Raw genomic sequence first — 17,479 nt, forward strand, 5'->3', positions numbered from 1 at the left:
GCATTGTTTTGTTACATTGTTTCAGTACTACAAGACTTAACTGAATTTCCTTGATGATACAGAAAATGAAATACAGCTATTGTACTTGCACCATCCTTTAAAGTTGGTCTCTCTCTTTTTTTTTTTTTTTTACTTCCATTGAGGTGCACAATTCACTCTTATTATAGTACATGTATGTATATCTTAATTCATATTATGTACATGTATTTTGTGTTATCATATCAAAATTGTGAATATTGTGTATACTTAACATATTATCTCTCTTTTGTTTTTGTTTCACTACAGATGTCATCTCAAATCCATCCCAGAGTACCCAAGAAGACAAGAAACACCAGGGCAGACGGCATCATGGAAAGAACAAATCTAAGTACAAGAGTGCCATGAAAGTAAAGATCACAGACAGGGTACGCCAAATGAGAGAGGCCAAAGCCCAGAAAGACAAACGGAACAAGCTCACGCCCGAAACCCTTGGTCCATTGCAGGTTCAAGAACTCGTTCTGAAACAAGAATTCAAGGACGTTGGAGAAAAACTTGGTGGGAACATTGTGAAAGAACCGGTTCCAGATGTGGTTTACAAGGACAAGTATGACATCATAAAGGAGCGAAGGGCGCGTATGTCAAAGGCCATACAAGATCAATGTTCAGTTTCACCAAGCAAAGCTGCCAAAGAGAGTGTGACGACTAGCCCAAAGAAGCGCCAGAGGCATTCTTCTTCAGGGAGTCAGAAGTCAGACACCAATGTATCAGTACTGCGCAACTCAGAGAGCGGAGAGGAGGGTGCCTTGAAGCAGCAGGCTCTAGAAGCCCTGCTGGAGATTACGGGGAAAGAGTTTACGAGCATGAACAGTTTTGGCAAGGAGCAGCATCAACAAAATGTGTCCACATCTGAGGAGCCCGTCATAACCCCCCATACCCCGCCAGCAGTAGCAAAGCAGGATAATGAATTGTTGAAGAGCAATCTTGCTGTATCGCATTTGATGCAGTTTGCAAACAATGCGCAGATGGTTCAGGCTGATCGAATAAGGATTTATCAAAAGAAACAAATAAATCAAAACAAAGAGGCTGACTTTGGACACTTTAAACTTGTGCCTCATCGAAAGGAAAGAGGAGATTCAGAGAGTCAGCAGAGTCCGAAGGAAGGAAAGCATATGTGCGATTATTGTGGCCGCAGATGCTCTAAACCTAGTGTACTGAAGAAGCATATCCGGTCCCACACCGGGGAACGCCCCTATCCCTGCACACCTTGTGGAATCTCATTCAAGACCAAAAGCAACCTCTATAAACATTGCAAATCTCATGCACATGCAGCTAAAGCAGGCTTTTCGGGGGCGAGTCCAGATTTAAAGCCATTTGACTCTGATCACGAGAGTGGGTCAGAAGAGACAGATACAGACGAAGAGGGGAAGGATATTGGAAGAGAACAACACAAAAATCTAGCGGAGAATTGTGCGCAGAGTACCTCATTAACAACTGATCAAGAGAAAAGCATGAACATGACAAGTGTTCAAGCCCTTATGAATGGAGGCCGGACCTCAGTACCAGATAGCCATCCTACTTTTGTACCATCAAGTAAGGCCCAGGCTTCCCCTATTGCCAGTCAAACTGGGAACAGAATGTGGGAGACCATATCCAGTTCACCTCATCTTGGAAACCGTAGCTCTCGGGACCTTCACATGCTGTCGCAACTTTCAACAGACATTTTGAATGGCACAAGGGAAAGACAACCAAAAGATAGTTTGCAAGGGTCTTATCTGAGGGACTATGAATCTAATATGTCAAGGCCTAAAAACCAGCTCAATGATGAAAATCCATTGTCCAGGCCTTCTGAAACTTCTACAAGTCAGGAAAGATCAGAGGCACCATCACCTAATTCAGAGAGCAACTCAACAGATCAAATAATGATCCCACTTAAGAACTTCAACATTGTAAGATCAGGGGGTCATTACCACTTTCAAATCCCAGTGGAAGGAATTCCGGGTTTGTCAGAAGAAGTAATTAAAGAGCAGTCTAGGTTTGTGCAGGAAAGCAATGATTCAGTAAAAGAAAGAGGAGAAAAATCACGACCAACACTAAACTCTCCCTCCACTCAAATCAAGTTGCAGCAGCATATTCAAAAACTCATCTCCCAAAATGAGGCTATAGTAGATGATTCTGATTTGGAATCTGTGAAACCAAGAAGACCTAGTTTTTCTTATCGGGAAAGCATGACAAGCACCCCACCCCAGCTACCTGCCAGCGGCGCATTAGATGTGCGTAATGACTCAAAGACTGTAGCAGAGAGTAGTGTCACCATGGAAACAAAGAGAAGGTCAGAGTTGGCTGAGCAAACTAATTTAGACAGCAAGCAGGAAGTTAGAGGAAATCAAGATAGACAGTGGGAAGCACAGACCCTTATGAGCAGCCAGTACAGCGCACATCTGCACACGGGTCAGTCGAGGCACGGGCTCACTTACAAGGCAGCGGAAGCAGGCATCAATACAGGCCATAAGCTGCCAACTTCCTCGCCAGTTACTCTTCAGCAGGCAGTGCCAGGGGATGGTAATATAATTAGGAATATACTGCTTGAGCACAAACGTACTCAGCAAGCAACACCTGCTAGCATGCTAGGCCAGAGTTTACCCATGGATCGTCAACAGTACTCACCCCTTTGGTCTCCAGCCCAGATGCATCTTGCACCATGGATGCTGAAAGATGCTTTACCAGGTGGCATGAGATATCCAATGCCAGTCATGTATCCCCATGCAGCCATGATGCAACACTTACCTACTGAACATTTACCTGCAACATCTCAAAGTCACCAATTTATGAAGGAGAGTGGAAAAAGTAAACATCATCACACTGAATCTGGAAAGTCCGCTCACAAACGTAAGAAGTGCAAATCGGAGAGTGATGCTTCTGGGTCTCATGAATCGCATCATTCAAGGAAAAAGGCACGGAAGCACCATGACCATCCAACCATTAAAGAAGAAGTTACAAAAGGTTTGCCCCTTTCTAATGCTGCACCCAGTCATTCCATGCTGCCAATGTTTTCTCCACCATTTCCTGGTCCGGATGCGAACCAAGCTGCTTACCAACTACCATGGATTCATGCTTCTTTACCGAAGGGTACCTCAACCCCCCTTCGGTCTCCCTATTCACCAAAACCCGCAGCGAAGTCTCTGGAAGCAAATTTTCCTGGGGTATCTGTCATTCAACACACTCCCACAACCCCTCATACACCTACCCAGTTCCCATCATTGCCAGGACAACAGATGACTTCTTTCATGCCAGAAAAGGGTGATGGGAAGAGAGACTCGCCTGCTGGCCTCACACAGTGGGCAAAAGAAATGAGGAGCTCATATCAAGCCCCTCCTGGAAATATGAGGATTGACCTTCAACTTGCCAGCCCTTCTGTCCCACATTCACCTCGTCCTGAGGGTTTACTAAAGGTTGCTCCACCTCGATCACCTCTCACACCCAAGACCTTGAGTCTCGCCAGCCCAATGATTCCCAGTGCACCTTCAACATTGCAGGACAAAAGTGACCTAGCAAAAGAATTACAGAATGTGGAACAAATGCCTGTTAATGAAGCTCTTGCCAGGAAGAAGAAAAGCTTCACCTTGGCTCTCGACGACACCAGTGCCAGAGCTAGTCTTCAGAAACGCAGGAATCTTCCAGCTATTCCAGGATTGAACATGAGTCCTGGAAGATCTGTTCCTACAAAGAGAACTCCTGGTGAACAAACTCATGCCTTGGACTTGACAGCAAAAATTCAGTCCATGGGGTCACCCATGTCAGCTAAAATCCCAAGGGTTGATATTGCTGCCAGATCACCTGCCTACACACCAACTGAAGGTGGTAAAAAATTTCCAAAGTCACCTATGAAATTTGGAGCTGGAGCAGCCGCTAGGCATAGGCTTAGTCTTGATCTACAACAACCTTTAACAGCAGCAGTCAAAGGTGCTTCTACTCCTGATGGAGTGAAACCATCCCCAAAGATTGATCCAAGGGTGTTGCTATCACCTGAAGCATTGTCTATTGCAGAATCTGTTATGAGGATGTCCCAGTCACCACTAAAGGCTAAAACACCAAGTACACCAGTAGATGCTGCCAGAGAACTGGGGCGGCTTGTTGCCCATGCCTTCCATAATGCTGGTGGAAGCATCAAGAGCGTTCTTACAACATCAGATGAAGGAATGATTGTTGGGCCTATAGCTACACCTACTGCTGAAGGTAAACCACAGTCTAAATATTTCATCATGCCATCTCCTTCTTCATCGCATGCTCCAAGTTTTCCATCAAGCTCCTCACCAAGATCAGAAAAGTCTCCTTTGACCCCAAGTGATAACTTAAGTCCTCAAGGAAAAACACCCTCGGGGAAAAGAGATGCTTCATTTGAGCTTTTCAAAGATGAGGTATCCAATGGACTAGATAACTGTGAGAAAACAGATGAGATTGTGCCATCAGGCAGTTCTACCAACCTGACCGGCCAGGAGCCATTAAAGCCATCATTACCTGACCTCCCTACCAAAGGAGATAATTCAATTGCTGATCAAGTACTGAAAGTTCTTACTCCAGTTTTACAGCAAGGGAAGGCTGTTACTCCAAGTATGCAACAAGGAAAAGCATCTACTCCAGTTATGCAGCAAGGCTCACGGAAAACACCCAAGAAACTTGGAAAGGACTTGGCTGATTGGTTTAGCAGTGTCAAGGTAAATAAGGCAGGGAGTGGACCCGCCCTGGCACCAACTTTCTTGTATGCCAATATCTCATCCAGAATGAAAGGGGTTGCTCAGGTCACTGATTGCACCTCAAGATGTAGCCAACCTATGTATGTGATGCAGGGATCAAATGTGAAAATTTCCATGTATTCAAACTGGAGACCAGGTGGTAACACAAAGAATCCTCTTGGAGTCTCTTGGAGAGAACAACTCGGGCTGTACAACTCAGGTATGAACAAAGAAAACATTAAAGATGTTGTCTCAAGCATTAGTCCATCTGGTGGCGGTATCCTGACGCACTCCTCGGCCTGGAATATGTCCCTAGAAAAGATCAAGGCTGTCAGCGAGGAGCTTCAAAAGCAAGCAAGTGGTAAACCCATTCAGACTCCAACAGAAACTCCAGGGGATGAAGAAACCCCATCATCCTCCCATGATAGTGAAGTCACCATTGAGAAACATGTAAAGGGGAAGGAGCCAAAGCGGATACCCATTTTTGAAGGAGGCTTCAAGTCCAATGAAGAATATGTGTATGTCAGAGGACGTGGCAGAGGGAAGTATGTCTGCCAGGAGTGTGGAATCAGATGCAAGAAACCCAGTATGCTGAAGAAACACATCCGTACCCATACCGATGTGAGACCATTTCAGTGTAGTGTATGCAGTTTTGCATTCAAAACAAAAGGCAATCTCACAAAGCATATGAAATCAAAAGCTCATACAAAGAAATGCTTGGAGAATGGGATTAATCCTTCTGACTTGGAACATGAGCATGGCATCGACTCAAGCGTGTATGAGGATGGCGATGACCATCAGTATTCTGATGCTGATGATAATGAAGATACAGACTCGGCAGATGAGGATTCTGAAGAGGAAGAGATGGATGATGGAATGAATGAAGAGATGGAGGTTGATGATCTACCCCAAGAACACCAAGATGGCAATGCTGAAGGGGATTCAGTCTACCATCCTGGTAAGCTCAAGAGATCATACAGTGAAATTTTGAAGCCACAAGATCTTGCAGATGCTAAGGATGACCTAATGCATGCCTCCAAGCTCACAAGGTCAGAGGTTGTTTGCAAGCTTTCCCAACATCTCACCAATAGACAGCGGGCCCATGTTGGTCAAGACAGGGGTCACCCACCACTCACAAAATCCCAGAGCCTATCTCAGCTTCCAACTCTGAAGGCAGGGTTTGGTTACAAAAGTTCATCCAGAAAATCCCAGCCTCCTCCTGTACTAGACAAGTATGGACATATTATTGCTTTGGAATCATTTGCTCCATCTACCAACCACTATCGACTTGCCACTGGGAATGCTTCAATCACTGTTCGTTCCTCTTCGACAGAGAGCTGCTCATCAGAGGGTGACCATACTACTAAAGATGGTTCTTTAGCAAATGTTCCTGATAGAGATATTGAACAGCCAGATGATGTTATAGCCAGCAGAACTCGTGAAAGTGACAGAAGTGTCTCCAATAGAATACCAGTTGAATCCTCAGGTTTAGTTAGAGTAACAAATACTCAAGATGAAGTTGTCACAAAACTGTCAGCAAGATCTTCAAGAATGGATGAAGATCATTTAGCTATTCCAGATTCTGTTCCATTTAAACCACATGAGAACCTGATTAGAAGGCATGAAAAATCTGACTCAAGGATGCGTTTTTACTCGCCAAGCTCCAAGTTCGAGATTATGCCAGAAACCGCTCCTCCTGTCATTGAGCCTGTATCAGATGATGAGGGAGAAGGAAGCAGTAGTAAAAATGGAAAGCCAGTATCCGATTTTACCTCAAGCATACCTTCAGCAAGCTCCTTCCAGAGGACAACAATGGAAGCCTCTGGAAATGCTATCAAGCAGCTGCTCCTAGCGAAACCTCCTACCTGGTCTGCACCTGATGATAAGACTCCACTCCAGAGATTTATGTCCCCTTTCCTTCCTCCATCTCCATCAATGTACAATGCTCCTATGCCATCACCAACAACTCATCTGAACCCATTTTCTCCTGGACCACTCCATCGGTTAGTGTCTCCAATGCTCCCTTCTAAGATGTTTCAGTTACCTCCAACAATCTTACCAATGCACCTGCCATCAAGTTCAGGCATGACTAAAGTCAACTACCATTCAGAAAAAGAGAAAGCTTCTTCTCCCATTGCCAGTGAAGGAGATCATGCTGACTTGATCTCTCCAACATCCTCGGGTTCTTCTGAGAGTCATCTGAAGGATAAGCAGCCATTGGAACACCATGGAGAAGAGCATAGATTGAAAGCAGAGGACAGGCTGGCAATGTCGCCCACAGGAAACTATGGTCACCATCGCTGTGCCCAGTGTGGAGAGGCATTCAACAAGCCTAGCCAGCTGCGCATACATGCCAGAATACACACCACTGAAGGAACTTTTACCTGTCATGACTGTTCTCTCTCTTTTCCCTCCAAGTATATCTTGTCTAAGCATGAACGCTCAGAGGAACACTTTTTGCGAGTGGAGGGTGTAGAGTTGGCTACTACAACAGGTTCAGATTCCAACCCCAGGCCATTTAAGTGCAAAGAGTGTGCCATTGCTTTCCGGATCCCTGGACATCTGGCCAAGCACCTTCGGTCCAAAGGACACCTGATGACGCTAGAACGGCAAGGGAAGCTCCCAGCCCACAAACAGGACCTTCTGCATAATCACCCAGATGGAGATGATGGTTTGATGTTATCTCCAAGTGAGCCAAAGGCACCTGGCAGCCCGGCATCCTCAGAAAAAACAGACAGTGCCAGTGAAGCAGAAGAGGGAAAATCATGAGATTTGCCCCCCCCCCTCTCAACTTACTCGTAATACTGCTGGGATAAAACTTACCTCTACTGCTTTTTTTCTGCGACAAGGACATCTTTTGTTTCATGTGGAAGTGTTGTGAAAAGCTAAATCCTTTTACTTCTTTGTAGAATTTACTGCTATGGAGTATGGAATGTGATTTTGTGAGCGTCTCAATTGAATATGTTGTGGATATCATTGTCATCATTTGAATTAGAAAGAACATTTTTGGAATACTTGAATTGTGCTCATCATCATCATCATCAAGCCCTCAATTTAATTCTATTTGCTATGGAAATTGCATGGATTTGTGTTGTGTAATTGTTTAGAATTTATGAAGTTCATTGGATCTTCTGCATAACAGTGGAGAAGTATTTTCATTATCATCACAAGAACATATAACTACTTCATGAGAATATACGCAAAGTGGACTCAGAAATCATGAAATCGCAAGGACAGTGGTCGCAGATCAGGTTCGCAGATTTTAAGACAAGGAGAACAGCATTACAAACTCTGACAAAGTGCTTCAAGATAACAAACCAGGGAAATCAAATTTTCTTACTTTATTCATGCATACCTTGCTGTACCAATTGAGGTATATCACTTTGTTATTTTCTGCTTTGATTGGTGTCAGGTCAGTGTTTCTATGTGAAACTGATTTTCCTTGAAGATTAGAACTGTTGAATTTTCTGACATTCAGAATGATTTTGCAGTTCTGGCATTTACTACAACTATACCAATATGTTTTTTATTCTCATTTAAAAGAAGTTTCAGTTCTTTCATGTGATATAATTACTTTGACTGAAAACTGACATTGCAAAGGAACACACATTTTTAATATATATATGTTTTTTTTTTTTTTTTCTATTGCCAAATACTTTTTTTTTTCTCAAATAGTTTGCCAGAATAAGAAACTCTTTCTATTGTTGTAGAAGGTGGTTGGTCGTTAAGCTTACATTCATAGGTGTGTGCCAACATTAATTCTCTTCATTCGGTTCATGTATATTGACAAGGCTACCTTTCACAATGCATGCAGTGACATTGACAAAATATTGTATTGACCACATCGTTGTCATGTGCCAAATTGTGAATTTTTGTCTCTTTTTTTCCCTTCTATCCCACAATGGGATATGTTGATAGTATTTCCTGACGTTCCAAGGTTCTATCGAAATCCATGCAGAATACACCCTATGCAGCTTGATTTTAAGTGGTGTTCAGTGTAGGTAGAGGCTAACCAATAGTGTGATAGCAATAATCATTTGATATTATACTGAAACAATTTAATAGAAAAGTGTAGTACTTTTTTTAATCCTTTTTTTTCCGTGGCTTAGAATATTCGAAAAAATACACAATGCTGCTGTGTAATCCACTACAACACTACTTAAAATTCCGTGTAAAAATAGAGAGCATCACTACGTCATTGCCAAGTATTCATGTATAGAAATAATGAAGTGGATTATATATGTGTTCACTGTAAATTTGGTGTTAGTGTATATATGTTAAAGAACCAGCGACTAATCTGCTAGGTTTCTATCATGGGCGGATGTACATTTCGATGTATATTCCACACTATTAATCTAACACGGGCAGAAGTACTTAATAGCAGACATACATTGAATCGGATATGTCTTGTCTTAGTGATGCAGGTAAGGGGTTAGGGATGTTCTGCTTTATACTACTTACGCCGACTCAAATATATATCGTGATATATGACATCTTTTTTTGTTCATTGAGACAACACAAAACAATACTCTAACTTCCAGTAAGGTTGACAATATCTTCTCGCTAATTGGAACTTGTTCCAGGTTTCAACAATTTTTGCCTGATTCCTGTTAACCACAATTCAAAATGCCCCCCCACTCCTTAATTCTTATTATTTTGTAGCATTTTCTTTGCTATCAGCTTATGAATAGCGGAAAAGGGCTAAAATTGGCATGGATTTAAGTAAAACCTATTTAATTTGAAATCGGTATAATTATCTGTCTGCGGACTGGCACTGCCATGCACCATATTTCTGAGTGCTACATAAATGAAATGATAATGGGGTAATGACATAACGATGTATTAAAGGAAGGATTTCTTTTATTATTGATGTTGTGTAGGGCTAACCATTGAACTCACTCTGCTGAGTTCAGTGGTACAGTCTAATATTAATTCTCAGGATTGAGACCTATGATAACACATTTAGAAATTGAAAGGAAACTTGAGGTAATGTACCAAAGAAAATAAGATTTCTCTGTCTTACTTAAGGTTAAGTATTGTTTAAGAAAGTTGTCTTACAAATCCTCATCCAGTTCACCGTTGATGATATTAAGAAAATGTCATATACCATAGTCGATACAAAGGATGGTGTTTAATATAGCTGTTTGTACGTTACGAGCGACTGAACAAATGACTGGTGATCCTTTCTCAGAAGCTAAATCAACACCGGTGAAAATTTGCATTCATTTACCACAAGAAAAGGATCACCAGTCGTTTGTAACGTCGCTTGTAACTTGCGGACAGCTTTATGAAACACCCACCAGGTGGAAGATGAAGCATTATGTTTGCAGACAAATATATCGTTATGGCTTTGACGTGGACATTTTAGATATGAAGGGATCCTGACAGGGTAGTCTACTGTTACATGTTTATTATGATGCGAATTTGAAGAAAACAAAATGAGACTTGCTATATGAACATAAAAAATATTTTTATACAGTGTGTAGTTTTGCCTAGTCACTTAAAATCTATAACAAAAAGTAACTAGCTCACAAAAATTTGTTGCCTTAGACTGTGTTTAGAAAGAGAAATAGAAATATATATATATATACATAGATATATATACATATAAACATATATACAGATATGTAAATGGAAGAAAAAAATACTTTTGACCTACCGAAATAGCGGATTGGCCTAAGTAGGGTTGGAAAACAGTATTGGGAACTTTATTAGATGTTGTTGTATGTGATCGGATGTCAAATTTATATGTCAGATGAAGCTATTTTTGCACAAATTAGAAGGCTTTATGGTGAAGAACTAGAGATTTGTAATAGGTGTACGGATATTACTGGTTTTTGTAGTCAGAGATGGTATGGTTCTGGTGCTTAGCCCCTTTCACTGGAGTTGATAGAAAACCCCCAAATGTACATTTTTGCATTATCCGCAGATGTATCTCCAACACCAGGCCATGTGATATATTCTTGTGCATGCGTATTTGGCCAGTGCGGTCTGATCCGTAGCTTGGATTTTTCCTTTTTTTCTGGAGAATTTGAATGATTTATATATTCCTGGCTATCTTAGTATTGATATCAGACAGAATGCCACCAATATTAAAGCAACAAGGGCATATTCATGGTACACACAAAAGATAGGGGCTAGGCACCACATCCTCTGTAAAGTATTGTCAGAATTAACACAATGTTTTGTGTTTATTTAGGGTGGATATATTGGTGATAATTTTTGCAAAAAAGCAGTCACTTACTAGATAAATTTGTGTAATGCAAGAGGCAGCCATCCTCACTAATGATGGATTTTTTTGGGGCAGCTGTTATTGCTTTTTCTTGGTGTTTTTCAAAGGAAAATTTGGTAGAAATCATAAAAAATTACAGAAATTTAACATTTGATTTTACATGTAGGTATGCATGTACAGGTAAACCTTCCAACTCACACATATTTCTCTCTTTGTGTCTGTCTGTCTCTCTCCCTCTCTCTCTCCCTTTCCCTATCTCTTTGTATATTATCCAGCCCTGTTTCCCTTCCCCTTCTCTCACGTGAATGTCGTAGCTTGCGGTGATCATCTTCCTATACGAAACCTCTTGTTTGCCCTAATCTCACCTCAAATCTGTGAGACAGTGATGAAAATTAGTGATTGCGGGATGTCATTTTCAAGCTGTAGAGGCAAGGAATTCAAGCCGTGTTTTGGGGGGGGGGGAGTTTGATTGGGTTTCCTCCTGCCTCATTTTTGCTGAGAGTGGAAAAAATTATTGTTTAGTTAAATAAGGAACATGGCAGCATCATTAATTGGTGGGATATTTTCTGTTGAGAAATAGTTGAATGTGTGTGGCATTCTTTGTCCTTCACTGCAAGACCTGTTCCGAACGTGGATTCCTGTTCTCTCTTCATCTTATTTTAAATTGATTTTTCATTCCCTGCTCTCTTGTAGTGCATTCAGTTTGGGAAGTGATATGGGGAAGCTAATTGAAATTTTGTTCTTATTTAGTTTGATATCCTTTTTTTTTGTTTGACAATGATTTCCCACCTTGATCACAGTTCACATTTTCAGTTTATATCCCTTCTTGCTTTCCCTCTCTCAGGCCTTCCATTTTCATCTTACATTTTTTGCCCTCTTGGGTCATTTGTCCTCCATTTTCAAAGGTTTCCCTTATCTTTCTTTGTAATATTCTTCAATCTATTTATATTTCCAACATAGCATTTTAAGTGTATGCTTGATTTGTTTTCTCCTTTTCACTTCGTAATCCAATGCCCTTGTTTTCTTCTTAATTGGAATCATCCTGTTTACTCCCCAAGATTTACTCAACCACTCTCTAACACCAAATAAATCACAAAGTGATCGGGGAAATGATGTCTGTAAAAACAAAAACGAAAAATACCCAAAAAAATCTGACATTCCTTTCTGCCAAGAAAAAAAAAACATCCAAACTATCATTTAATATTCCCTCTTGGATGAGAAAGATGCCAATTCGTTGTGAGCTCTTGAAATAGAATGACAATTTTCCCTGCAAAGCAAATTTCTTTTTCTTCTACTTGGGGGAAACTGTAATTGCCTCATTCTCCAGAGGGGCGAAGAAAATTGGTCTGTAAGCGAAGGGAGGAAATAGCGTGGGCAGGCAAAGGAACTGTAACATCTATTTTGAGGCTGATAAAAAGGTAGATGTTGTTGGAGAATGTTGCTTCGGATATCCATCTTCATTTTTCATACCTTGCATAAATAATCTAAGATCATATACTTGTTACGTGGTTAACATGCAACATGGTTTCACAAAAAGTGTTGTGTGGTCATATTCTTTGATTTGGGCTTATTTCTGGCAATAAATGGGTAAATTTTTCAGAAATTTGACTTTAACCGTGATATGTTTATGTCATGAATCAGTATGTTGTCTGCTCCTAACAAGCAATCTGCTCTCTGAAGCAATGCACCAATTGCTTTTTTCTCCATCTTATTGGGCTTGAATTTAAATGAATAATCAGAATGAAAAAAAATCAAAATGAAAATTTAATTAGGAAAATAGTAAAAACTGATCACTAATAATCACTCAAGTCTTGTAAATTTATATTCTCTTCTATCTCACATCTCTGTATCGTTATCCCTCTCTCTCTCTCTCTCTTTAGTAAAATGAAAGTTTCTCTTGCATTGATTCTACTCGAGCAGAAATCATGGATCCTTATCTACTCCTTCAATAGAGAAACCTGCATGTTTGTGACTTGTCCATTTCTATATTTACATGAATAGTGTGTTATGCAGGATGTCTCGGGGGCTCCTATCTCAATTTCTTCTTCAATATTTCATTTGCCAACTAGATCCAGGGTCATACGCTGCGTTATCAGTCTAGAATCTCTGGTGAAATCTCGAGGTCCAGGTTTAGTGCATAGGAGAGGTATCCCCAAACCAGCTCGTTGGCAGTGATCAGTGCTTGATTCTGTTATTTCTAATCATTCAAAATTGTTTGATATTCAATAATAAAACAGGTCTTGAATTCCTGCCACTTCAGTCTATATTCTCCTTCAACAAATAGCGAAGATATTTTCTGATGTGCTGTTAATCCAATTTTTTATGATTCTTCCTGTTCTGTCCATCTTTCCTCTTTCCCTTTTCCTATTATGTGAGTTGGAAGAACTCTTTGCTTACTTGTGATTCAGTGTTGGTATTTAAATCATTAACTCTTTATATGGAGACGATTGTTTGAATCTATGAAAGTGATATGGATCCTTATCAAGTGATCGGCTGAAATATATAACATGACCAGTCATTTATTTTTGTCTAACATGCAAAGGGGGTTATAACTGGTACTAATGACTGCATGCAGTTCTATTGACTTGCCATGGTTTTTAGGTGAGGATGGTTAATCAAATTATGTGGATCCACATCACTATAACATATATAATACTTATCATTTTTCTTGGGATTCAGAATGATCAATAAATCATGATCAATAAATCAGAATTATTAAATAATTACCCACACATGTAAATTTTCAAACAGTTCGAATCATGCCTCAGATATGCTATAACTATTCCTAAGATAACTGGTGCGTATAATTTGTACTTATGCCCCGAATGATGCGTGGTATTTGTATACTATCGCCTTTTCTAAGGTTGACAAAACAATCTGACAATGCTTCATATGTTATGCTTATATTCACATCTGCCTTAATCAAAACAACAAAACATCTGGAGTGCACAAAAAGAGGAAAATATATATATGGAGAAAAAAAAAGATTATATTGCAAAAATGTATTTAAAATACATGTTTGCATGTATATGAGCATACCAACTAAAGGTTTGATATTGCAAATGGATCCCATCAAATTTTATTGTCATTTTTAGATATGAAAATATTGATTTATAATGATATAGAATTGTTTCAGAAATATTTTGGTAACCTATCAATTTGTAGAAAAGTAAATCTGCTTTAACAATGGTATTAGTGAGAGTGAATGGTTGGATTAATTTGTTGAAAATATGTTTTAATGCTAGCAAAGAATTGGGTGACAAAATCAATTATTTGTCGTAATCAACAATGTTTTTTAAAGGGATTTTTTTCTTTAAAAATATGTATTGTTAATGGAAAGTTCTAGGTATGTTTTTGTTGATATTTGTTATACTGAAGACAAATACTTCTATTTAAGGACACGTGCACTTGGATTTTAACAGTTCATACAGCTTATGATATCACCTATTGTGAATCACAAGGTTATGTAATATATAATTGAAATTAGTCGCTTTCGTAAGATATTTGATATTTTTAGGCTCTCAAATTTGAATATCCGTTTTCTTAAATATTCATAAATATATTGAATTTTTATTTCTAACATTTAGAAAAATCATTTGTGAGATAATTTATATTTCTTGCTGCTGTATACATAGTTGTTTTGCAAATTGTTTTGATAACTAGGAGGCAAACATGGTTTTGAAATGGATGTAAAAATCTATATTGTGTTTAAAAGTGTACAGTTGTATACCATAGAAATGACATTGAGCCTGTGTTGTTGAAAGCAACTCAACTTACTCTTGAAAATGTACTATGAATGTGATTGATTTAATATGTGAATGATATTTGAAATGATTTCCTTTTATTACAGGAATGATAATGAAAATACATATGCGTGAAAGTATGACAAAGAAATAGGCAGGTATTTGATATTTTTCATATTATTCTAAGAAGGAGTTCTGTGCTATTTTTACATGGCATTATGCGCACAAGGTAAATAGGTAGAGTTACAAATATACAGGTTATGAAAGTTTTTTTTTTTTTTAATGAAGGAAACATTTCAGTTCCTGATCCATCAAATTTTGACCCGTTTCTTATTCTTGGTTTTTTATATTCCATCATGGAAGTTAACGATATTTAATGCTTTTACCCCTTGGAGATTGACATCTTTTGTATAAAAATTGCTTGCAGGAAATATTTTTCACTCATGAAATGGGTATTTTCAAGTTGAAGTGATCATTCATTATTTTAGTTTGTTGTTTTATAAACTTTGTCAGTTTCAACACTAAGATGTCATGAAGGACTGTCCAAAATGAAACCTTTCTATGACCCCTTTTTCAGTCCTATTTGGAACAAAGGATATTTGACAAGTTGTTTTTTCTTTTCACTCAATTTGGCTTTAACTCATATCTTAATTTAAAATAAGATTTGAAAATGAATCATCAAGTTTGACGATACTTTTACTCCCAACTTTTTTGTTTTTTGGTTCATCTTTCATATGCTTTTTATTTGTGTATTTGCTCCATATTTCCTCGGTTTTAATTGTCTGAGGAAATTCAAGATTTATTTTCACAAAGATACAAATTCTGATATTTTTAACAAATTTGGTTTTATTTATTTTGAACCAAAACAAAAAGTCAAAATTAAAACTATAATACTTATTAGATATCCTTTGGACTTGGTTGATTTCCTCCAAAATATTGGATTTAATTTCCACCTTACTTGTGAAAATTTATTGGATATTTTGGGACAAAAGTTTACATTTATTTAAGCATTTTCTTGTTCATGTATTTGTCAAAAATTATGTTGAAGATTCATTCTACTAGTCTAATTTTGAGCAGCAAAAAGTAGAATTTAAATCAATTTAATGTTGATTTCAATAATCATTCATTACTGGACCTGAATTAATTATTATTCCAAGAAAAAAAATCAAAATCATCAGCCAAGGAATTTTATTATTGACATTAGTAAAATATTTGAAAAATGCATTGAAAAAAAAGGATATTGTGAATTGAATGCTAGATATGTCAGTTTTATATCACATTAAAACTAAATATTTCTGGCATATCTTTATAAACATTTTTTTTTTCAAAATCATTCCATTATATATTAGAAAGTAAATTTGTGTTTCATTTTGTTAGCCAGAATGTGTTCTTTCTATTTAACGTATTGGCCATGTACTATATATCATTATATTTGTAAGACTATTAAGCATTTTTTACATTGCCAATGAGCTCATTTTATGGTAGGCTTCATTCCAGTCTGAAATATTTATTTCTTTGTGTCACTTTTTCAAAATGTAAATGTGCATATGACTATTCAATAAGTGCATGGGAGTGGTTGTTTGACTTTGGATAAATGTAATGTTGTGTCAGATTTGTTTTTATTAACTGATTTAACTCATTTTGTCATTAATATCATTTCATATTTTACCGTTTCTTTTCTCAAATTTGGGTTTCCAGTACTTTCTAAAAGTGTTTTTGATCATTGATGTTTTGTAGGTAATAGAAACTATGCCAATATAAGATGCGCAAGGTAAATTAGAAATTGTGCTTTGAAAATGCTGAACCAAAGACTATAGCATTATGGCCGCTTTGGTAACGCTAAAGTACAATTTCATAATCAAACAATAAAAGATGAATGTATACTCCAATGTATAATTGTTTTAGATATGTTTGTATGTAGATCTTTTAAAATTACATTATGTTATTGTAAATGTACATATTCTATATGCCCAGACTATTGACTTTCATTACATTAAATACTTTTTGTGTATAAGTCTATCAGAAATCTATATTTAATCTCTCGCATTTGTTTATTCTATTTTTGTCCACATCTAGTCCATTTTAAATTCCTATTAGCCAATCTTCATTCTGTTGACACTTTATTATTGAGCACTCAGCAAAAAAAAGACCAATGTTTGGAGAGTAACTAAGTTGTTTGAAATTGAAAGTTACGCACATTTACTCACTACTGATAACATGTTCTACCAAATTTTGTTTCATGAAAGTTGGACTGAATATCTATTATCTTGTAAATATGATAATTGAATATATATGAATATTAAATTTGCTTTTAGATGCTTGTAAATCAGAGTTGTTTTTATCTGAAAAGATCAGATTTCAACTCAAGCACATGGGAATAATCAACAGTTTTTTTAAATATTTCATGAAGTTGTGTGAAAAGTTGTGCATAACTTTATGAAACAAAACCCGGGAACAAGTTAAATGACATTGCCAAAGATCAATACACTTAAATGGCATCAACAATTGTATTTAGAATCACAATTATGTTTAGGGAGATGCTATCTAGTTACATTTTGTGTAAATCATAAATAGTTCCAAGTCAAATCAATATTCACATTGGATATCTACGTAAATGCTTTGTATTCTGATAAACTGTTTTCCTTTTAATCTGAAACTTTAAAGAATGTTTTTTGTAGTTCCCATGACAATTTATCAACAAACCCTCATCTATTGCACCATAGCTGAACTTGTCTGTTTCAAGCATACTCTTCAATTAAAAAACAAGCTACTTTCAGGATGACGAGTCCACTGGG

The 17,479-nt window shown here is 37.9% G+C and overlaps 1 protein-coding gene across 1 annotated transcript; it reads left to right on the plus strand.

Annotated features, from left to right (window-relative positions):
• The first annotated feature begins 289 nt into the window (after positions 1-289).
• On the plus strand, positions 290-16,573 carry LOC129263200 (transcription factor HIVEP3-like). The gene has a single exon (XM_054901121.2). It carries the CDS (start codon positions 381-383, stop codon positions 7,476-7,478), a length of 7,098 nt encoding a protein of 2,365 aa, XP_054757096.2. The 5' UTR covers positions 290-380; the 3' UTR covers positions 7,479-16,573.
• The last annotated feature ends 906 nt before the right edge of the window (positions 16,574-17,479 follow it).

The sequence above is a fragment of the Lytechinus pictus genome, chromosome 1 (assembly GCF_037042905.1).
Source record: "Lytechinus pictus isolate F3 Inbred chromosome 1, Lp3.0, whole genome shotgun sequence".
Classification (NCBI taxonomy): domain Eukaryota; kingdom Metazoa; phylum Echinodermata; class Echinoidea; order Temnopleuroida; family Toxopneustidae; genus Lytechinus; species Lytechinus pictus.

What these genes read in the sequence shown, in the direction of transcription:
- LOC129263200 (XM_054901121.2), top strand. Translation starts at nt 381, where the DNA reads ATGAAAGTAAAGATCACAGACAGGGTACGCCAAATGAGAGAGGCCAAA.